We start from the raw sequence: 23,931 nt of genomic DNA, 5'->3' as shown, positions 1-23,931 counted from the left end.
ACTTGTAAGGTCAATTCTAAGAATTAGAACAGTATTGTTAGCATGTGATCCTGTAAGAACTGTTGCTTGAATAACATTGTGTGTTATGGTGTAGACGACTAAACGTGTACCATTGCATAAACCCTATTTAGTGTTAAGGTTTCTTAATAGCATGAGTATTGTTCTGTTTTTAAGGCTAAGACTGTGTTGTGGTAATCCGGCTGGGTTAATAGTGTTCAAATATGCTAAGGGGAAATGAAGATGGTCATTGTCGTCATCAGAGTCAACTTTGTCAGAGCTTAGAAAGAGGTGTGACTCTCCAGGAAGTAATGAAATGACCTGGTTATTAATGTGATCAACAGTAATATTTTTTGGACATAATATACTTCGTTGTGTTAAAAGGGGCATTTGGTCTAATGAGACCGCTGTTCCAAATATCTCTGTAAGTAAGTCGTCGCAGATGAAGGGTTGAGGAATTGTTATAATATCTGGGTGAAGTCCATCTGTATTGGTGAGTGTACAATGTTCTAGTTGTAATAACCAATTGTTATATTCGGGATCTGGAAATCGCATGTTTTGTACCAAGTGTATCTTTAGAAAGCAATGCCAATTGTTAGCGTAACATTTTTTGTTCCGCGGTTTTAGAAGCGCGCCGAGGTGAAGTTTTTTTTTTTTTGATGCGGGTTCGTGTTTGTGGTCCCGTTACTCGAGCCGTCTAGTTTTGTATCCGTGATCGTGAATTGGTGATTTGTTTGATGTTTATCGTTAGGAATATGGATAAGTAATAAGTAGGATCGAACTCACTGTTAATATGCGGACTGTTCGCTTCTTCGTATTATCACCAATCAGGTCTCGCGCCTGTATATGTATTGTAGTTCGGTCTCTTGTTGTGTATGTATGACGTCGTCACGTATTTTAAGGTGGACTGAATAATAGCTGAGCGCATGGCATGTGGAGCAATAGGTAAGCACTGTCTAAAATCTACTCCTAATAAAAGTACCTTTCCTCCAAAGGGAATATTATTATTCATCAATGCAATGCCAATTGTCCGCGTATTTTAAGGTGGACTGAACAATAGCTGAGCGCATTGTAAGTGGAGTAATAGTTAAGCACTGTCTAAAATCTCTTCCTAATAAAAGTACCTTTCCCGCAAAGGGAATATTATTATTCATCAACGTTTGTAGAAGTTTATCAATGGTGTTGAGTAAGTGAGTGGATGCCATTGTACATTCATCTATAATTAATAGTGTGGCAAGACGGATGTTACGTGCATTGTTACTGTGCATTGTCATAGTGGATACTGATGTTTCTGTGATTGGGACCGGTATTTGGAATAAGGAGTGACATGTGTTTTTGGAGCCGAGACATTTTGTCTTCCGCGGTTTCAGAAGCGCTTTGTAGGTGCCGACGTGATTTGTGCATATTTGCGTTCTTGATTTGTTTCAGGGTGCACTGTTCCAATGCGATGTAATATTTGTCCACATACGCGAAAGCAGTATGGGTCATAGCCTTTTGGTGACCTGATACTTACTCCGGTAGATGCAAAATCAAATGAACTATTGTAGAATGTAATGCAGTTCATAAAGTTTTTACTTTCAGGTACTTCGTTAGTTAGAAGCTTCTGTAGATATGTAGGATATGAATGTAAAGGAGGCAGTGTAATTTGACCCTTTTGACAACAACGTGTAAATTCATAACTTGTATTGCCATTTGTTTCTTCAGGGAAGTTAAGTGAATGACAATGATTGCAAATGACATTCATTAATCCCAATGAACTTTCATGAAAAGTGGACTTATTATTGAAAGCGTTGTCAGCTAACTGGCGCAATCGTTAGTGTGGTCGTGGGTCTGAATCGTCCTTTTTGTGTATGTTTCGCGTGCTATGTCCGTAGTCTGTCCCGTTTCGTGTCCAATGGGCTTTGTGTGGCGCTCGCGGCTTGTTTTTTTTTGTGTGCTGGGGGCTTGTTGCCTGAGTTTTTATTTCTGTTAGTGGAAGGGGTGTTTGTGTGTCGTGGGGCTGAATCGTCCTTTTTGTGTGCGAACCATTTCGTGTGCTATGTGTGCCTGCGTGTGACTCCTTTGTTTTTGGGGTTCTAGGGGCACGTGGCCTCATTTCTTATTTCAGTTACTGGAGGGGGGCTTTGGGTGTCGTGGGTCTCAATCCTCTTCTTTGTGTGTGTCCCGTTTCGTGTGCAATGGCTTCTTGCGTTTACGTTGCATTCCATCCGGCCGGTTTCCGTTGCTTGGGGGGGGGGGGGGGGGGGGGGGGGTTTGAGGGGCGCCTGCGCAGTACGTCTTTTGTGGCCACGGCCCATGGCCGGATGTCCCTGCGTCCATCCGGTTTAGCATTCTCAGTTAGTAATATGGATATGGACAATTGAACAAGCAACATCAGTCAGACAGATATACTGAAATACTTTTGAGACAATTTCTTTCTTTTAGTGAATCCATTTATTTATACACTCCTCATGTTTCAAATTTTATCACACTGAAGTGTTTTACAAACTCACATTTTTTAAAACACAAAATAACATTTAGTATGTACAGTGGGGCAAAAAAGTACTTAGTCAGCCACCAATTAATTGTGCAAGTTCTCCCACTTAAAAAGAGAGGCCTGTAATTTTCATCATAGGTATACCTCAACTATGAGAGACAAAATGAGAAAAAAAATCCCGAAAATCACATTGTCTGATTTTTAAAGAATTTATTTGCAAATTATGGTGGAAAATAAGTATTTGGTCAATAACAAAAGTTCATTGCAATACTTTTTATATACCCTTTGTTGGCAATGACAGAGGTCAAACATTTTCTGTAAGTCTTTACAAGGTTTTCACACACTGTTGCTGGTATTTTGGCCCATTCCTCCATGCAGATCTCCTCTAGAGCAGTGATGTTTTGGGGCTGTCGCTGGGCAACACGGACTTTCAACTCCCTCCAAAGATTTTCTATGGGGTTGAGATCTGGAGACTGGCTAGGCCACTCCAGGACCTTGAAATGCTTTTGTTAGTTTCATTTCGGTTTCACTTCCCTCATGTGCATAGACTTTCCTTTTTTGTTTTACATATTCTGTGAAGACTACGATTTTGAAGGGAATTAAACTTATGAGAGCAATCCCAAAAGTAAGGTCTCCTGTTGGTTTAGAAATACAAACAACCGTTTATTTTCTATAATATTTACATCATTTTAAAGGTTAAAGAATTATTAATTTTTCTACATAATCGCCATTTCAGTTGATGCATTTTTGTAGACGCTGTGGTAGTTTTAGAATGCCCATGTCATACCAGCTCGCCGCGCATGTCCTTCAGGAAGCATTGAACCTCATCTTTCACCTCTTTGTCGGAGCAGAATCACCTTCCGGACAAATGTTCTTTCAACTTTGGGAACAGGTGGTAGTCACTGGGTGCAGAGAGCATCCAGAGTGATCCACCGATCTTTACGCATGTTTTCCTCAACCTTCGCGACTGTCTCATCGGAAATTGACGATAGCATTCAACGGGAGCTCCATTTTCAAGGGCTGCCAAGCCAAGATTGAGCATCCCAGCGAAGCCGCGCATGCTTGTTTGGGAGTAGAGGAAGCACCAATCACAACAGTATGGCCAACAGCCGTACGGACAGTTTCTCTGCGTCCCCACCGCTTTGGAGACTTTACCTTTGGGATTGCCCTCGTATAAAGCAAAATTAAATTGTTAATGTGTTTGATTTTTGGAATTTTGATACAAGTACTATTTGGTCATCTTTGTTACAGACATTAAAAAATTAAGATTTCAAATTGTTTTTGACTGCACTCAGATGGACATCAACATAAACATTTTGAAAAACAGGACTGCATCATATACAATCTATGTTTGTTAACAAACAGTGGCCCACCTTCTTACGGAATGCTTTAATATGCTTTACAAGGTTTAGTCTGGTCTGGTGAAAAAGGCAAGTCAGTGCACCTGTAAATACGTCTCCTCCAGCATAGATAAGTTTCACCCTTCTAACACACTTTCAATGATTTACTCAGACAGGGAGGAGAAATGACTGTAGATACATACTTTCATTTCTAATCTTTACACAGTTTTCTGATAGCCCAGTGTAAATGCAAAATTAATATGAGATTTATCATAACTGGAAGAAAATTTCTTAAAGAAAAATGAATCTCATTGATCCAAGTAAATCAAGGCAGCATGGTTTTATTTTGGTATAAAATGACATTTCTGAAACAATTTGAAGCAGCATCTAACTTGTCTAAAAGAACAAACATGATAGGGTCTTTCTAGTTTTCTGCACAGTGACATTGTCCAAGTACTCACTGTTACAAGAAGGAGTTTAGAGCTATTTTGCTATTAGACTGCCATATCTGTAACCAGTAGCAGGGGGTGTCCCATCACATGGTTGTAACAGTGTAGTTTTCACTATACAGCTTAATTTAGACTTCAGGAAGACAACTGGTTGATTGATTTCTTAAATCATGTACTTGTAATTGTTAACAACAATTTATTGGTTTCTGAAGATTTTTGAAAATTGAAGTTTATAATGTTATGAATTCTTAACCCGAAATTGTTTTGAGTGCATTAAGAAACAGGATAGGTTGACTTTGTGACAATACACACATTTTTTGAATTGTTGATTAAAATTACAAGGAATAGTTAGAGCTCAGTATAAAAGCAGAAGAATATGGTAACTCCTCAGTAACAGCACACATTCACAGATTCAAATTCCTGTTTGCTATTCAAAGCTAGGAATGAACTGATCTTCAAGCTATGTGTGGCAATAGTGCTGTCTGATGCACAGATTGTCCCATCTGTGCAACAGGCTCCTTCCCCAAATTTTATTGTTGAAAAAGATGTACAGTATTCCATTCATATATTTTTGTGTGCATCCACCCTTGCCCCTTGTTTTTCTTTTCTTTCCCTTAAAATTAAGCTTAGCCCTCTAAACTCTGTTCAGTTTCATGTTGAGTTTGACAAGCCTGAATCCTGAATATTGGAGCTGATTATCAAAAAACACTATTAAATACAGTTAGCTACTGATAGAGTTTGGGACTTCCTCTTTAAATGAATATACTGTATTGTATCCTGCTATATTAAATACCCTATACTGCCAAGAAAAAATGTTTTTTGGTTTTTTTAATTGCCATCAATTCATCAAACAAGTTTTTAATCTATTGAAGAGGATTTTTTTTTGCTTTTTGATGCAATCAAGTGTGTTTTGTTTAAAATGTGTGGGATTGCAATTCCTTCTCCACCTGTCACAGATTCAGATTCTTGTTTGTGAATCAAAATGGTGAGCAAATATATCAACAGTAAACGACTCATTTCAACAAGTTTTCAGTTTTGCAACTAAACCTTATGTAACTCCCACGTACCTACTTATCACAAGGAAAATTAACCCCAAACCCTTTAGATGCAGTGTGCCTGGATTCTCCATCAGTTTATGTACCATCTGTGAATTGTTAATTTGGAGGGCATCAAAAAGATTTTGCAGTACACTAACTGCAGAATATTATGGTGTCTCCAGCTGGGCAGTAACTACTCTGAATAGTTTCATAGATCTGGTCAAAAGTCTTGTTAAAGTTTAAATAGTTTTTCAAATAGTTCTTTTGTTCAAAATTACCTTTGCAATTAAAGTATGAAATTACAGATTTTACTGTTTTGGAAAATGTTCATAAGGATGTTGTGGTTGAAGTTAAATCTTTTTTATTCTTTTCCCAATTACATATTTGTCATTTTCATTCTTTTTGAACTTATGTTATTAGTAGAGAAATTGTAAATCATGTTGATATTATGTTTAAATAAAAAAATGAATATATATCCATAGTGTATTTTTAAACTACTTAAAATCAGTAAAACTTACGGGTTCACCTCAGCATGTAATATGTGACTTGTATAATCTCATACTTGTGCAAATATTTCAAGTTCAGTAGTAAAAATTCGCAATTATGAAAATTTTGTATTACCCATTCTGCAAGCTCTGTAGCAATACAGCGCTCACATGGTGCATTCCTTCTCTTTTTTTTTTTTTTCTTTCAGTCTTTAGTCTTGCCTTGTGCTTCATATCAGTCAATTGCTAAAAGAATTATTACTCTTTATATTGCTTCTTGCAATATCTCTTGCTTCATCTAGCATCTAAGCCCATTGTCAATCACTACTAACCAACCACTACAGTGTTCCAGTTAGCTACGCCATTGAGGTTTTATTTAATACTTCTCAGGTTTTTCAGTAAGTGACAGAAATAACATCTTAAAACATCTTCTCTGATATAATAATGTACTATACAGTATTTAACTTGCATAGGCAAAACTTGTAGGGTATGATGAATATGTAAGGGTGGTTCATTTACATAAGATTTTCCTGAATAGAACTGTTGCTTACCTCAAGGTGTATCTGTGTATTGTGCTTTTTAATGTAACATTTTCAGTCTGCTTACTCCAGTGGATAGCATGCCACTCCCTCACAAGGCCTGCTAAAACACGGCCACAAACCCCATCTCTGTCATTCATACCGGGGCCAATTTAGAGTTTTCTGTTAACCTGCACACCTTTTTGTAGATGTAGGAGGAAAATGAATCTAGACACAGGAAGAACATGCAAACAGTATATGTACTGGGTATGGAATTCGGACACTGAATCTTTGCACAGTGACAAAAAGTAGTAGCTAATGCTCACAACAAGAAATGTGTGCTGGAGTAGGGACATCAGTATGAATTTGCAAGTAGTAGTCTAATATATCAGAGTTCTGCACTTCCACAGTTGTTTTGAAATTAGAAGTAAGCTGGAACAAGTACTTAACTCTTATAAGGGCCATCCTTCACAATGTTGATTATACATTTTTTTTATATTATTAAAGTCTTTAGATTGTTAAAATCAAGCAGTGCTAAAGTAGCAACAAATTATTTAATAGTTGAAGCACCTCCAGCTGAAATTCTTTCTCTTCTCTTTTGGCTCAGGAGTAAATTTAGTTGTTGATACCATGGATTAGAACATTTAAGTGGAATGGCATGGAACTCCCTTTGCTCCTACACACTATTGTGGCTTTGTATTCTGTAAGATACTCTGTCCATCCATGTAGTTTGGAATACCAGGTATGAGCACTAGAGGATGACGTGGAAGTGAACAAATCCACTCCCATTGTAACAAACAAATTTTGGTACACAAATTTAACAATCATTTGATTAAAAAAGCATTTATCCCTGCTTCCTATATTCAGTATACAGTATACACAATGCCAGTTTGGTGTTACTTAACTTTGTTCATTCAATCAAGTGAAAGTAGTAATAATGTGCTGTACGCTCAGCTGTTCTCTAACTAATATTAAATTACAGCTGAAAATTTTTAGTTGGAAAACTTTGCAGTAAAGGAGGGAAAACTGGAAAGGCAAATATTTTTCATGGCACTGAATGACTTTTTTTAAAAGCAGAAGAAGAGGAGGCACTCAACTATGGTTACCACCTTTGGAAGACAAGAACTTGTGTGTATGTCTACACTGATGTATGTGTTGGCTCTAGCACAGTAGTTATTGGGTATGCTGTTTCTTGTGTATAACGAAATGAAAACTTTTGTATCCATAGTTAGCAAACACAGACAGAATTATTTCTGCAGAATTATGAAAGTAGTAATGTTTAGTTTTTTTTTTTTTTAAGTAGTGATTGTAGGATAACATTAAGGGCTAATGATAAATAAATGAGTAGGCTAGATGAGCCACTTGAACTCTGAAATATTAGAAATGTCACTTCAACAGTATGATATCTATCTGTGTTTGTTCTACAGGCTTTAATGTGGAAACTGTTGAATACAAGAATATCAGCTTTACAGTATGGGATGTTGGTGGCCAAGACAAAATTCGCCCATTGTGGAGACACTATTTCCAAAACACTCAAGGTAATGTGAAGGATGATTTAAGGCCTAAGGGTGTTAAAAATAACTAAACATATGATAAATATTTTTAGTGGTATACCCTTACAATTATGTATTTATATTATATGTACAGTCGTATTAAAAAGTTTGGGAACCCCTCTCAGCCTGAGTAATAATTTACTTTCAACAAAAAAGATAACAGTGGTATGTCTTTCATTTCCTAGGAACATCTGAGTACTAGGGTGTTTTCTGAACAAAGAGTTTTAGTGAAGCAGTATTTAGTTGTATGAAATTAAATCAAATGTGAAAAACTGGCTGTGCAAAATTTTGGGTACCATTGTAATTTTGCTGATTTGATTGCATGTAACTGCTTAATACTGATTACTTGCAACACCAAAATGGTTAGATTAGCTCATTAAGCCTTGAACTTCATAGGCAGGTGTGTCCAATCATGAGAAAAGTTATGTAAGGTGGTCAATTGCAAGTTGTGCTTCCCTTTGATTCTCCTTTGAAGAGTGACAGCATGGGATCCCCAAAGCAACTCTCAAAAGATCTGAAAACAAAGATTGTTGAGTCTCCTGGTTTAGTGGAAGGCTACAAAAAGCTATCTCAGAGGTTTAAACTGTCAGTTTCAACTGTAAGTAATGTAATCAGGAAATGGAAGGCCACAGGCACAGTTGCTGTTAAACCCAGGTCTGGCAGGCCATGAAAAATACAGGAGCGGCGTATGCGCAGGATTGTGAGAATGGTTACAGACAACCAACAGGTCACCTCCAAAGACATGCAAGAACATTTTTGCTGCAGATGGTGTATCTGTACATCGTTCTACAATTCAGCGCAATTTGCACAAAAAACATCTGTATTGCAGGGTAATGAGAAAGAAGCCCTTACTGCACTCACGCCACAAACAGAGTCTCTTGTTAATCTATGTTTTAACTTCGTTTTTATGTATTAGTTTATCTCAGCGGCCACTGTTCTATGATTGTGATTCTTTACTTAACATATTTCCTTGCTTGCTTTCCTCTCAATTTTCATCTCCTGATGGGATGTTATGTGTTTTATTCATCTCCTTACTTCTTCACCTGGGGCCTCATGCATAACCGCATGCGTAGTATTCACACTATAACATGGCGTACGGACAAAAGCGGAAATGTTCGTACAAAAAAATCCAGATGCATAAATCTTCCACGTTCTTCCTCTACATAAATCCCGGTCAGCGTGAAAAGTAATGCACGTGCACGCGCCTGCTGTCCCGCTACCATGAAAATGTGTGTTGGGGAGCCCAAATTTATGTACCTGTCTAATTTTGTTATGATGCATATTGCATATTTTCTGTTAATCCAATAAACTTAATGTCAATGCTGAAATACTACTGTTTCCATAAGGCATGTCATATATTAAAAGGAAGTTGCTACTTTGAAAGCTCAGCCAATGATAAACAAAAATCCAAAGAATTAAGAGGGGTTCCCAAACTTTTTCATATGACTGTATATATATATATATATAATATATATATATATATATATATATATATATATATATATATATATATATATATATATATATATATATATATATATATATATATAATATTTAATATATATATATAATATTTAATATATACATACATATACAAAGAGATATAGATATAGAGAGAGAGATTATATTAGTGGCATGGTGTGGCTAATGAAATGTCTGAGTATCTATCACACAGTTTGCTTATTTTCTGCAATATTTAGATACTTAAGTCTTTCTAAAAAAGACAATCAAAATAGATGGCATTTCCCTTCATTACTTTTAATAACTTAATTTCAAACAACTACAAAGATGTGAAAGCTATATCCCCTGAAATGAAGGGATTGTGTTAAAAAAATTCTTTAGTTGCCTCACATTTTTATGCAATCGTTTTCTTCACCCCATTGAATTAAAGCTGAAAGTCTGCACTTCAACTGCATCTGAGTGGTTTCATTTAAAATTCATTGTGGTAATGTACAGAACCAAAATTAGAAAAAAGTTGTGTCTGTCCAAATATTTATGGACCTAACTGTACATTGTCCAGAATTCTCATCATTAATTTAAGAGAAGTCTTTCAGCTAATTAGTGAACCATGTACTCAAGAACAGTAAACAGTAAAGGTAGAAGGTAGGAAGCACTGCTTTATACAAAAGATTGCAAGCATTCAGATTATAACGCAAATTATGTAGTTGAAGCAGGTTCAATATGTGTGTGTTTTAATCTATGCTAGCCACTGTGTACAGGTAGAAAAAGTATTAAGTCTCCTCTTTTTGTGTTAATAAGCATGTCTCTTGTGTTAGGACTGATATTTGTGGTGGACAGCAATGATCGGGAAAGAGTCAATGAAGCCAGAGAAGAGCTGATGAGGATGTTGGCAGAAGATGAGCTAAGAGATGCAGTCCTGCTTGTTTTCGCTAATAAACAGGTACTACAGTGTTCTGTACTGTCAGAGGTGCTCAGCTGTAGTCAATACTGTAATTAAACAAGTACCTTGTAAAACTGATATTTACTCTGACATGGTCAATGGATAAACATACAGTACCTTGATAGTTTCACAACTTTTTAGTGAAAGAGGTAGTGAATAACTATCAACTCATTTTTATTTGATATGGTACCATTTATGCATAGGTAATGCAAAGTAGACTGACTTACTCACTCACCAACAAAAACACTATTTCTCATTTAGTTAAAACTGAAATTTGGCAGGATGGTACATAGATATCTGTTAAGAAAGAACATTTCAATATCAATATTCAGAGGTTAAAAATTTTAAGTTACTCAAAAAAAAAAGAAGACTGATTTGATTAAAATTTGGTGATACTATAGAAAAAGAATATTGGCCGACCCGTGGTTGTTTATTTGTCGATATTTACTGGGCTATTCTTAGGGATGGCATCCTTTTATTTTGCTTAACACTAGAATTACCAGAGCCAACAAAAAACTCGTAAATCCCACCTTAAATCCCTTCACACCTCACCATCAGCATCTTTTATCTTCTAAATGTGTCAATAAGTCCAAGCAGTAAGCAGCCTGCTATACCGTCCCCCCCCCACCGCCTCAGAACAAGCAAGAAGTTCTCCCAGTTCCTGCCTTGATTGATTATCTGGGAGTGAGCTACTCAGAATTGTAAGGGAAATAACTTGATGTGTGTTTTGTGTCTACAACAATCTATGTAAACACATTGTTAAAACAGAAACGTTGTTCATGTTTTAGTAATAAATAACAAAATGTAGACATGAATTGTATAATGTATGAAAGCTGATGGCCAAATATCAAATAAACACTTTCACAAAAGGTGCAAGTACAATACAACAGCTTCTGTGGTGCTGTGGTTAGAGCTGCCGACTTATAATCCGGAGGTCGTGAGTTTGAAACCAGCTCCCCGGCAAATTTACCATTTTGAGTAGTGAGCTGCTCTTATTGTTAGTATTATACAATAAAAACATACATTTGATTTGTGTCTGTAACAACCGGTTAGAAGACAAAAGACGGTGACAGAGAGGTGTGAAGGGATTTAAGGTGGGCTGGATTTACGAGTTTTTTTGTTGGCTCTGGTAATTCTAGTGTTAATGCTGAAAAGGAATTGCACAGAAACATGGAGCTGTTGCTTTATGTTAATGTAGACCACTACCATAAGTGAACTGGAAGGGCGAAAGTTCCTTGAAACTCGATATGGTCAGCAAGTTGTGTCCTTGGACACAGGCAGTATTCTCTATTCTTTCTTCTGCTTCTTCTTACTCCATGCAATGAGGTTTAAAATACATAAATATTTCAATAGAGTGGGTCAGTGTTGTCCTCAGATTGTTGAGAGTGGTTATATACATATACTTTGACGAACAGAATAGGTCGGGGATAGAGGGATGGTTTTTGGTGGTGAAATAGATGCCGTATTGTGGAAAAGTGGGATGTCCCCTTGAAAGTTAGACACTGATGTGCAGATATGCTTCAGTTCACAAAGCAAAAACAAAGAAGTGCCAGTACAATGTACTGACCCACTGCAAGCCCTGGGTGCAACACAAGCCGGGGGGATGTCGTGTCTAGGTACGTTTAAATGCTCACTCAGTAGAAGTGCCACCCACAGACAGAGTATGTAGACGTTGCATTGTTTTTTAGTAAACCGGTACCGTAACCTATTTCAAGTTCTACTTGCACCATCAGCATTTCTTAGCATACCAGTGATTACACCCCACTTTGCTCTTCAATGGACTTACTTTATCAGGGATGGTCGAAGGTTCACAGGGGACCCCTGTGGTTTAGCGGGTCCACAGCTCATATTAAAAAGGTCAGGATTTTAATAGCTAATCACCACACTCGCAGCTTAAAGAGGGAGTGTGGTAACGTGGCCGAAGCAGTTCCCAGGCACTTCCTGATGCGGACGGTCCTCGCTTAAGTGCACAGGTGAGGAGTCGTCCGCATCCATAATTGATGCTGGCAATTGCTAATCGCCATACGTGAACCATGAGGGTGAGTGCAGAAATGGAGGAGAAGAGAAGAAACAGAGGAAGGAAAGAAAGAACAGAGGTTATGGGATGTGAAGGCAGGAGGTGAAGAAGCCGGTGCTGGAGCAAGTGAGAACGAGAGCAGGCTCGTTGAAGGTTTCATGCAGCTGGTAAAAGAGCCCCAGATGAGTATTAAGCCAACTCTCAGGGGGGGCTGATTGAAGCAGTCACTCCAGCTGAGCAGTTTGGAGGAGCTGGAGTGACTGGCAGAGGTGATGTTTTGCCGTTGAAGGAAGCGGTAGTCGAGGAGGCTTGGGAGTGTTGAGCCCCAGCATGAGCACCCTGGCCGCTGGGGAACCCAAGTCTCGGTCCGGCTGGAGCCCTATGTAGCCGGGGAACGGAAGGCTACTGGACCAGAATAAAAGGCAGCTGCATTTGCTGGTAGGGTGACTCCCCTGTTGTGGGGCCCGTATGGGAGAAGCAGGGGAGCCACCTGGTAGAAAGAAGAAAGCACCGGATTTTTAAGAAAAGACTGCTTCCAGCCATTATTATTTTAACCTCATTTTTAAAGGATGTATTTATTGGATTTTAACCTCCACAGTTCACTTGTTTTAATGGATTATTTATTTAAGGACTGTTTGAGACACTGCACTATTTATTTGAACACTTTGTTTTTGGTTTTGTTTTAAATAAAAGCACATTTTGCACCATTACCCATCTTCGTTTATGTCTTCACTGATCAGCTCATCTGGTTACATTACCGAAATTGTCAGGTTCGAGAGTTCCCTAGAAGCCAGATGGTAGCATGGAGCAGAACCCACATCGTCACAACCCCACTCCTCAATTGATGTGTAATGGATGGTGGCACCTCATCCTTCAGCCAACTTGCTCGACTAAAATGTCATATAAAAGTAATAATGAAGGGCGAGGCAGAGCAAGACGTTGACTAAACAACATACCACCTGATATTTTGTTCTAAATTAAGCACTGGGACATTGCACAGATTTCACAGCATAATTTCATTTCCTCTATTTATTTATTTTTTTTGTGTGCAATGCTTAAATCTTTCAATTTATTGCACAACCCACAAAAACGTGCGGCCTGTAAACATCAGTGTTTTATGCACTAAGATAAAGTAAACCATGATTCAGTGAATATTGCTTTTGATCTAAACCCACCAAAATTATGTAGTGGTACAAGGTTATAGATTAAAGTTGTTTTTTTTTTTTTACAGGATATGCTACAGGATAAAATTATATTTATATCCCAAATTCCCATTATCCCTACTAATTACCTGTTTGAATTCAACATAATATAGTTCCTGTAAAATTATGCTGTCCAATGTCCATTAACAAAAGTCAAGGTCAGTCACTAGATAAAGCAAGATTTTTTTCTGTGGTGCAAATGTTTCACTCACGGGAAATGGTGTAATAATAAAAGTAATAATAATAAATTTTATTTATATAGTGCCTTTCCCATTCTCAATGTGCTTCACAGAGTCTCAGAAAGAACGGCAGGGAATATGTAACATTGGACACACATCTTTTCTGCTTAGAACACTAAAACAGATAAATACAGGATATACAGTTAATTAATCAGAATAAAAGACATTAAACCAAAGTAAAAATACTAAATTCAACACTAGAAGAAAAGCATGAAACAATTACATCATTTGTGATATAACACTCATACAGGTCATCCTGAGCATCTGAACAGAGAGGTAAACTGAAAGAAGGGGCAGAGTGTTAGGTTAAGCTAAAAGTGTTTAATAAAAGAATGAATGGAATCAGTTGATCTAATTAATTTAGGGAGGTCCAAAGTCTGGATGCTGTAGAGCTGAAGGCCCTGTCACCCACAGAGTGCAGGTTAATGTGGGCCACAACAAGATTGCCAGAATTTAAAAAAACTTAGTGGGCAAACAGCAGAGTGATGGAGAAAGTCACTGATGTAGTCCTGTGCAAGGCGATTTAAAGCTTTGTAGGTTAGTAATAAAATTTTAAATTCAATCCTGCAAGACACAAGGGAGCCAGTGAAAGCAAAGCAGGAACAACAACAACAACAACATTTATTTATATAGCACATTTTCATACAAAAAGTAGCTCAAAGTGCTTTACATAATGAAGAGAAGAAAAATAAAAGACAAAATAAGAAATTAAAGTAAGACAACATTAATTAACATAGAAAGGAGTAAGGTCCGATGGCCAGGGTGGACAGAAAAAACAAAAAAAAACTCCAGAAGGCTGGAGAAAAAAATAAAATCTGTAGGGGTTCCAGGCCACGAGACCGCCCAGTCCCCTTTGGGCATTCTACCTAACATAAATGAAATAGTCCTCTTTGTAGTTCGGGCTTTTCACGGAGTCACTTGATGCTGATGGTCATACAGACTTCTGGCTTTTAATCCATCCATCATTGTTGGAACATCATGGTGCTTTGGGTAGCGCCACCACCAACAGGACACCGGAAAAGGAAACAGAAGAGAGTGTAGGGGTTAGTACAGATTTTGAATGAATAGTTATTATAATGAATTAGATATACAGAGTATCAGGATTAAATTACAGTGAAGTTATGAGAAGGCCATGTTAAAGTAATGTGTTTTCAGTAGTTTTTTAAAGTGCTCCACTGTATTAGCCTGGCGAATTCCTACTGGCAGGCTATTCCAGATTTTAGGTGCATAACAGCAGAAGGCCGCCTCACCACTTCTTTTAAGTTTTGCTCTTGGAATTCTAAGGAGACACTCAGTTGAGGATCTGAGGGTACGATTTGGAATATAAGGTGTCAGACATTCCGATATATAAGCCGGGGCGAGATTATTTAAAGCTTTATAAACCATAAGCAGAATTTTAAAGTCAATTCTGAATGACACAGGTAACCAGTGTAGCGACATCAAAACTGGAGAAATGTGTTCGGATTTTCTTTTCCTGGTAAGGATTCTAGCAGCTGCATTCTGCACTAGTTGCAAACGATTGATGTCTTTTTTGGGTAGTCCTGAGAGGAGTGCGTTACAGTAATCTAGCCGACTGAAAACAAACGCATGAACTAATTTCTCTGCATCTTTCGATGATATAAGAGGTCTAACTTTTGCTATGTTTCTTAGGTGAAAAAATGCTGTCCTAGTGATCTGATTAATATGCGATTTAAAATTCAGATTACAATCAACGGTTACCCCTAAGCTTTTTACCTCCGATTTGACTTTTAATCCTAATGCATCCAGTTTATTTCTAATAGCCTCATTGTATCCATTATTGCCAATCACTAAGATTTCGGTTTTTTTCTTTATTTAATTTGAGAAAGTTACTATTCATCCATTCTGAGATACAAGTTAGACATTGTGTTAGCGAATCAAAAGATTTGGGGTCATCAGGTGCTATTGATAAATACAGCTGTGTGTCATCAGCATAGCTGTGGTAGCTCACGTTGTGCCCTGAGATAATCTGACCTAATAGAAGCATGTAGATTGAGAAGAGCAGTGGACCCAGGATAGAGCCTTGTGGAACACCATATAGAATATCGTGTCTTTGAGTTATAATTACCACAACTAACAAAGAATTTTTCTCCCTGCCAGGTAGGATTCAAACCAATTTAAGACACTGCCAGAGAGGCCTACCCATTGACTAAGGCGATTCTTAAGAATATTATGATCAATGGTGTCAAATGCGGCACTCAGATCTAAGAGGATGAGAACAGATAAATGGCCTCTGTCTGCATTTACCCGCAAGTCATTTACTACTTTAACGAGTGCGGTTTCTGTGCTGTGATTTGTTCTAAAACCTGACTGAAATTTATCAAGAATAGCATGTTTATTGAGGTGCTCATTTAACTGTATAATGACTGCCTTCTCTAGAATTTTACTTAAGAAAGGCAGGTTAGAGATGGGTCTATAATTTTCAAGAGCAGAGGGATCGAGATTATTTTTCTTAAGTAGGGGTTTAACTACCGCAGTCTTAAGACAGTCTGGGAAGACCCCCCGTATCTAATGACGAATTTACTATGTCAAGAACATTATCACTAAGCACGCCCGATACTTCTTTGAAAAAATTTGTTGGTATTGGGTCAAGGGCACAGGTGGAGGGTCTCATTTGAGAAATTATTTTATGTAAATCAGGTAAATCTATCCTAGTGAAAGACTTTAATTTGTTTATTATGGGGTACTGGGGTTTAGGAGGATCCTTAGTGTTGGGGAGATATACTATGTTATTTCTAATATCATTAATTTTTTGATTGAAAAATACAGCGATAGCCTCACAGGTTTTACTGGAAGTACTTAGGAGACATTCCTTTGAGTTACCTGGGTTTAACAGATGATCAATTGTCGAAAATAAGACTCTGGGATTACTAGCATTGTTATTTATAAGCTTAGAGAAATAGCAGCGCCTCTCAAGACGGACTGTGTTATTGTATTCTGTTATTTTAACTTTTAATATTTCATAGTCAATAGTTAGTTTAGTCGTCCTCCATTTACGCTCAGCTCTACGGCATGTTCTCTTTAAATCAGACACTCTTTGGGTCTTCCATGGTATAACAATGCTAGAAGATTTTTTAACTGTCTTTTCAGGTGCAACTATGTCAACAGCAGCCCTCACTTTAGTATTAATCTTTCCACCTTACTATTTACATTCTCCTCGCTATTATAGTTGGCACTATAAACGGACTGAGTGGTTAGAATGTTTGAAAGTTTTAAAGCTGCTGGTGAGGAAGGGTGTTACGTGCTCGCTGTTCTTGGTCCATGTAAGCACTCTTGCAGCAGAGTTTTGAATCAACTGGAGATGTGATAAGAAGTGGCACCTTCCAGTAGGGAGTTACAATAATCGATGCGGGATGTGATAAAAGCAAATTTCTCTGCATTAGAAAAGGAGAGGAAAGGAGCAAACATGAGATATGTTACAGAGGTGGAAGTAAGAAAGTTTGTTAATGTGGTTTATGTAGGTGGAATAAGAATGGGCATTTCTTAGCATACCTGTGATTACTGATGAGATCATCAACAAGAGTGACTGAGAAGGAGCTCATTTTCTTAAGTTACACTTTAGTCCCAATTTGCAAGAGTTCAGTTTTGTTGCAATTTAATTTTAGAGAGTACTACTCCATCCAGATTTTAATTTCACTGAGGCAAGTTGTGAACCAAGAAAGTTCTGATGAAATTTCACTTTTAACTTTGAAATAGAGTTGAATATCATCTGCATAAAAATAAGTCGGTCCAAAGCTATGAATAATTTGGCCAAGGGGAAGCATTTAGATACAGAAGAGCAGAGGATTAAGGACAGGGCCCTGAGCAACTCCTTGTGTGACAGGTGCTGAGCTGGACCTGCTTTTGCCAAAACTAGCAAACTCTCACCTATCAGTCAGATATGACTTAATCCACTGAAAAACAGTGCCAGAGATACCCAGCATGTTCTCCAATCTGGACAGCAGAATGTCATGTTTGACAGTGTCAAATGCTGCACTGAGGTCTGACGGAATTAATGTGCTGGTTTGTCCAGAGCAGGGGTCCCCAACTCCAAAGTTAATTAGGAGCAAAAACAGTTCACTAATTAAGAAAAGGGTTAGAATGAAAACCTGCAGCCACAGGGGGCGCTCTAGGACCGGAGTTGGGGACCTGCCATGTATGTGTGTATGGCTGCCACGTATGAATATGTAACATATTTAAGAAAGGAGCTCCAACGAACTAATAATATTAACCCCAAGTTAAAAAATATATACTGTATACAATTATGTAGTTACATAATACTTCAGATACATCTGATTAACAGCACTATAACTTAAGCCCAGTCTTTTAAGGTAATACCGCTAGTTAAAGGTAAGTTTATTTTTTTAAGTCAGAGTTAATTTTTCCACTGTCTTGGCATACATTCATTTTCCAAGGAAAATTATATTCTTAAGTGAAACATTTTATAAATTTTTAAAAATAATAAGCCTGTTCTTGTGAGTTCTAAGGGGCACCGGTCCAAACATGAAAAAATCTTTAAAACTTACTAAATATTTTCATTTGAAAGCAGCAAAGGTTTTTATTTCAGAAAACATCCCTCTCATATTTCTGTTGGTATTTTTTTATTTTTTTTTGGACAGGCAGCAAGGTGGCGCAGTGGTATCACTGCTGCCTCACAGTAAGGAGACCTGGGTTCGCTTCCCGGGTCCTCCCTGCTTGAAGTTTGCATGTTCTCCCCGTGTCTGCGTGGGTTTCCTCCGGGTGCTCCGGTTTCCTCCCACAGTCCAAAGACATGCCAGTTAGCTGTCCCAAGTGTGTGCTTGGTGTGTGTGCCCTGCGGGATTTGTTCCTGCCTTGCGCCCTGTGCTGGCTGGGATTGGCTCCGGCAGACCCCCCCGTGACCCTCTGTTAGGATATAGCAGGTTGGACAATGACTGACTGACTGATATTTTTTGACAACAAAAGGGAATTTTAAGTAATACATTTGGTCAATGATTCTTTAAAATCTGAACTCCTGAAGAAGTTAGAGAGAACTAAGATGTACATGACAAGATGGATGTGTGATGTGTTACTGAAAGATAGATTGAAGAATGTAGATCAACACGGCAGAATGAATCTGAATACTTTAAGCCTCATCTTGTAGAGCTGCCGCCTTAAGTGATATGGTTATGTTGAATGAAAGAATGATGCCGACTGGGTGAAGTGAAATCTTTGATCTATCGGTGGATGGTAACAGGCTTAGAGGAAGGCAAAAAAAGTTTGATATTTGAGATGAGAAGAAAATACAGTGTAAAGATGCTGATACACATGATAGAAGTCAGTGGAGAAGAAGAATTTGGGATACAATGGCCAACTTAAGTTATTTTGAAAACTAGCTGTAAAACTGAATTGACTGCGATGATTATTGATTCTTGGCACATCCAACCCACTCCCACCCCGAGTTAAGGATATGTTAATGTTTCCTTTAATGTTAGCAGTGACATTATGAGTGGAGTTTTCAAACAATTAAAATACAATATCACAAAATCAAGCATGTGTCTAAAGTTTTAATGTGGTGAAAAATAGAGCTGTATAAATTTAGTTCTGAAATGTTGTGTACCAGCAACTTGACAGCTATACATGAGTGGCTGTTATGTAGAGCAGCATGGGAATGCTGCTGCTTCACAGGTCAGCGTCCTAGATTTAAATATCATGCCTTTTTTTTTTTGATGTACTTGTGTGTGCGAGTTGTCAGTTTGTCAATTCCCTTATCCCTAATTCAGGTTAGGTGAATTGACGATTCCAGGTTGTGTGTGTGTGTGTGTGTGTGTGTGTGTGTGTAAGCGTGTAAGCATAAAATGACTGCTTATCTGTCTAAACTCTGAGAAAACTTACCCAAAGGGGCTTGAGTTAACTTCATTTTAATTTACGTATTTGTGCATGGTTGTTTTACTATTTTAATAAACAAATGACTAAAGACAAAAAAGAAAACAATTTCCAATGACTAATATATAGTGTGATTATAAAAAACGGCTAATTCTTGAAAAATATCAAATCTATCCTTCAGCAGAGTCTACCATCACAAGGTGCTTTACAATACAGCATTGAATGCAGCTGTTATCCATCTCCTCTTTACTTTGTTTACAGTAAATGTGCTATTAGAAAGATGTTTTTCTTGGTGCTGTTAGAAATCCAATGTATTATTCACTAATATTAAAAATGTATGTCATACTATTAAAACAAAATAAGAATCAGTTTCACTCAGATTTTGCACTGTACAGTAATATTAGTATGACATTTATTAATGCATACATTTTATTTTACTGACCGGTGTTCTCCAGTATGATTTAAAATGAAAATGGTACAGTTTTCTTATATTCTATAATTGGGGCCATGCTCAAAGTTCTTAGATTGTCAGTTCTAGTGTGTGAACCACCAGTCTAATAGTTTAAAGACAAATAACATGACCGTTAAACTAATAAAAAGGAGAGTATTTTTGGTTGCAGGTGATATTCAAAACCGTAAAAAACAAACTGTACAGTTATCATCTGTAGAATAGATACATATAGGAAAACTAATACCTTATAGATAGTATTGTCATTTATTGTTGTTATACTTTTCAAATGTCTTTGACACGACTACCCTCTTCTGTTTTCCAGGACCTCCCTAATGCTATGAATGCTGCAGAAATTACAGACAAGTTGGGTTTGCACTCCCTGCGCCACCGGAACTGGTACATTCAAGCCACATGTGCCACAAGCGGAGATGGTCTTTATGAAGGCCTAGATTGGCTTGCCAACCAGTTAAAGAATAAGAAGTGAAAGCCAGCAGGGATATTGTGGGGTGACAACATGACAATGGCAGTCAGCCTCCCCTTTTCAGTGAAAATTATGCGAATTATTCCTTTTTCTACCCCATTGTTTACCTGTGTATGTCTCCACCGGTTCATTGTCTCATTCATTGGGTTGTTTTGGAGCAGATTCTTAATCCATTTCTGTTTAAAATGTCCCAGACTTCTGTCCTTTTTTTAATAGGATACTATTTTTGACTAATCTCTTGGCACAGTATTTTAAAGATGTTTAACGTTGCCAGCAGTGTGACTTGTGTTCCTGCCCTGCTCGCAGCTTGGTTGAATTTCTTGCTTCCAGTGAATCCCTGGCTCTGTATTGATCTGCACCTGATTGGGTCTTTCTTGGGCGATATCCTTGCTTCTTTCTAAAAGCTCCTTTGTTTTCAGATCTCTAAGCCTGCTAGGCACAGGTTTTTTTTTTCTTTCCCTTTTGTGTAAGGTGAATGAAACCAGTCTTTTCTTTTCTCTATGCTACAGTACCATTGTTTGCTTTCCTTAATAACTCCCAAGTGGAAGATATAAATATATATGCACATTAAATATATACTGAAAGTGGCATTAATACAAAAGTGGGATGATTTAAGAAAGTTAGGTAATGGCAGACATTCCCAGTAAAACTTTTCTTCTTTTGCTTTTTGATAAGCTTTTAATTGAAAGAAACCATCCAACAGCATTTTTCACAGGCAGATATGTGACCCACCATAATCATGACTTCTTAACAGGTTTTACTTTCCAAAATGTGGTGCTGATATGCTGTATACTGCAGGAGCCATCAAAGACTGTCCTGTTACAAACAAGAGCAGTTAAAAGAGTTAAGATACTGAATACATGTTGCACTTCTGTATTCTCACTGGTAAATATTTTTAGATTATTCTTTTGGTATAAACCTCCCCATCCCACCCCAAAACCATAAAAGCCTTCAGTTAAAGATTAGGTCACAGTTGTATAATGTTAAGTAAATAAACACGCAGACCATTCTATTTAGACAAGTTCTTAATCAGATCCTGATAGGTTTGGTAATTAGTAGATTTATTAAAATCTCAAGGTTATAATATGAAATGAGATTATCAGATTTCAATCAATGATTGTATGACCTAACAATTAAGTAAATTGTTAATATTTAAAATAATGCAACTACCTGTGAGTTGATATTAAGCAAAGCTCAAATGTCTATCTGCATTGCTTACAGTTCTGCTGCTTACTTGGATTTGGCAATGCACTATAGGAGGCTTGTTTTTAAAATTCATATGTCATGCAGATGGCCTTCAATGCAGTGTACAAAAATGGCAATTTCTTGTGTAATATTCCTATGATATAGTCGTGATACTTTATGAATACGAATGTAGTGTAAGGTTTGGTAGAAATAGTAACAGTTGACATTTTTATGTATTTTCCGTTGCTGTCAATTTAGGACAATATTGTAAAACAACGCAGGAACCAAAATGTGTCATTTTTAATTTTATCACCATTGTTTTCTTAATATTAGCCACCTCTTTGGGAACAAGCCATGAAGAATAGTTAGTCTGAAGGTTTTTAGAACCCCTCTGCCTTTTATAATGCAGTCCCAGAGAGTTTTTCTGCACCGTCATTCCTAGAAAAATCAAAACTTGTTTGCAAAACACCATAAAACATCCTATTACTGAGACCAAAACTAGCGGCATTTATATCTGGGCATTTCTGAAAGTTGAACAGTCTTAAGAGTTTGAGAGGTGTTTTTTTTTGTTTGTTTGTTTACTTTGGGTTTTATACTAATGAAGACATTTGCTGATCAGCATATTTTAATTTATTACTATATTATTAATACTAGATTAACTTGATTGAATCTTTTCAGAAACTGGCTTTACTTCATATTTTGTGATGGGCAGGCACTTCACATATTAGAGATCAAATAAATACTGTTAACTTACTTGTTAATTGGTAAATGCCAGATTTTTACATTGAGTGATCGTGATAACAGCTTAACAACTGCAAAGATATAGTACTGTTCTCTGGACTTGCAATCTTAACAACAAAGAGAACTTACCAAACCTAACAGTTCAACTATGTTATGGGTGGAGAAGATTTTTCAATAGTATATCCTGGAAACAGTTGTTCTTCTTTAATACTAGAATTAACAAGGATGTTTGTAACTGTGCATTAAACCAGGGTTTGAGATGTCACAGATTACTTTATAGGGCAAACGTGGATGGTTAGGCTTACCCCTCAAATCAGTTCTTTATGTAAGGAGCAGTGAGGCAAAACAAGGAACATTAGCCTCCGAAAAGATGCTATTTTGTTGCTCCTGTTTCGGACTGGCCTCATTCATCCACACAAAATTCACAGCAATGTCCTTCAGCAATTTATTTTATGTGGCCTTATCCATCACACTTTTTTTCCATTCTGCACTTTATTTGCATGAATCATTTGGGATCAATGCTTATCATCATGATTTGAATGTTCTTTTAATGTGATTTGTAATTTATTTGTTTATTTATTAAGACCTGGATTCTGTGTTCTCTTTGAGTGCTGTTCTTTTGGTAGTTTATAGTGTTTGGATCAGTTTTGATGGATAGACCTTCTCTGTATAACCTCAAGCATCACACCACCGGTGTGACAGAATGCACACAATATTATGTCACTGTAAACCTTGATTGAGTACAGATTAAACTTGTTTTCTGTATTAACCCTTCTGTTTGGCTCAAGTGTACATTCTGTTTCCTGAAAGCTCCTGTTCAACCTCTTAATACTTATGAGAAAATAACAAGAATGCTTTATGGTCTCATTGTCCTGTGGATGCTGAACTTGGACCAGGAGATGGCAACAGATATAAAAATTACTCAAGTGTAAACTCTTGGTGGCATTTACAGGAAATGTAACTTTGGCTGAACATTGAAAAAAATTGTAGCTCTTAAATTGCTGTCAGTTTTGTTGCCTTTGACCCTTTATACAGTATGCCTTCAGTAAAGAATTTGTTGCAAGCTCCAAATGTGAATGCTTCCTAATCACAAGCTTTTGCATAGACAGTTTAATTTGTTCATTATGCAGTATTAGAAAATACATGGCAGGAAAATTCTACAGGGGCTGAATTTAATCACAGGTTCATGCAGGATCGGTACATTTTGAGCTTCTTTAACATAGTGTGTCATACATTCGACATACTTGTTACCAGCACCAATCCAGTTTTCAAGCAGCAAAGCATCTAGCATCTGTTCACTTGCTTTAATTCGTCTCTCACACAAAGTAATGATTATATTAGTGCCAGTACCACTACTGGCTAAAATTTACCATACAAAATTTCAAATCAACTTTCATTATGTAGCTAATACTTAGTTAATACCTGGTTACTTTTTTCAGAACAGTGGTCAGTATGCTGTTGAAGATAAGTAAAACTTTTTAATCATAGCCAGATATTAACAAAAAACTTATTTCAGTA

General features: G+C 37.2%; 1 protein-coding gene and 1 long non-coding RNA gene across 2 annotated transcripts in view; one reads left to right on the top strand and one right to left on the bottom strand.

Annotated features, from left to right (window-relative positions):
• LOC127526925 (uncharacterized) overlaps positions 1–15,578 on the bottom strand; it is a 77,970-nt gene extending 62,392 nt beyond the window's left edge. The window contains exon 1 of the long non-coding RNA XR_007934322.1: positions 15,098–15,578. This is a non-coding gene — a long non-coding RNA (uncharacterized LOC127526925). The remainder of the gene's footprint in view (positions 1–15,097) is intronic.
• LOC114648847 (ADP-ribosylation factor 3) overlaps positions 1–22,589 on the top strand; it is a 56,189-nt gene extending 33,600 nt beyond the window's left edge. The window contains exons 3-5 of the mRNA XM_028798121.2: positions 7,730–7,840; positions 10,132–10,256; positions 20,329–22,589. Of these exons, the coding sequence (XP_028653954.1) occupies positions 7,730–7,840; positions 10,132–10,256; positions 20,329–20,490 (398 nt within the window). The 3' untranslated portion in view covers positions 20,491–22,589. The remainder of the gene's footprint in view (positions 1–7,729; positions 7,841–10,131; positions 10,257–20,328) is intronic.
• The last annotated feature ends 1,342 nt before the right edge of the window (positions 22,590–23,931 follow it).

This window comes from Erpetoichthys calabaricus, chromosome 3 (genome assembly GCF_900747795.2).
Source record: "Erpetoichthys calabaricus chromosome 3, fErpCal1.3, whole genome shotgun sequence".
Taxonomy (NCBI): domain Eukaryota; kingdom Metazoa; phylum Chordata; class Cladistia; order Polypteriformes; family Polypteridae; genus Erpetoichthys; species Erpetoichthys calabaricus.
The sequence above is the reverse complement of the archived record's forward strand: the minus strand, read 5'-3'. Positions and strand labels throughout refer to the sequence as shown.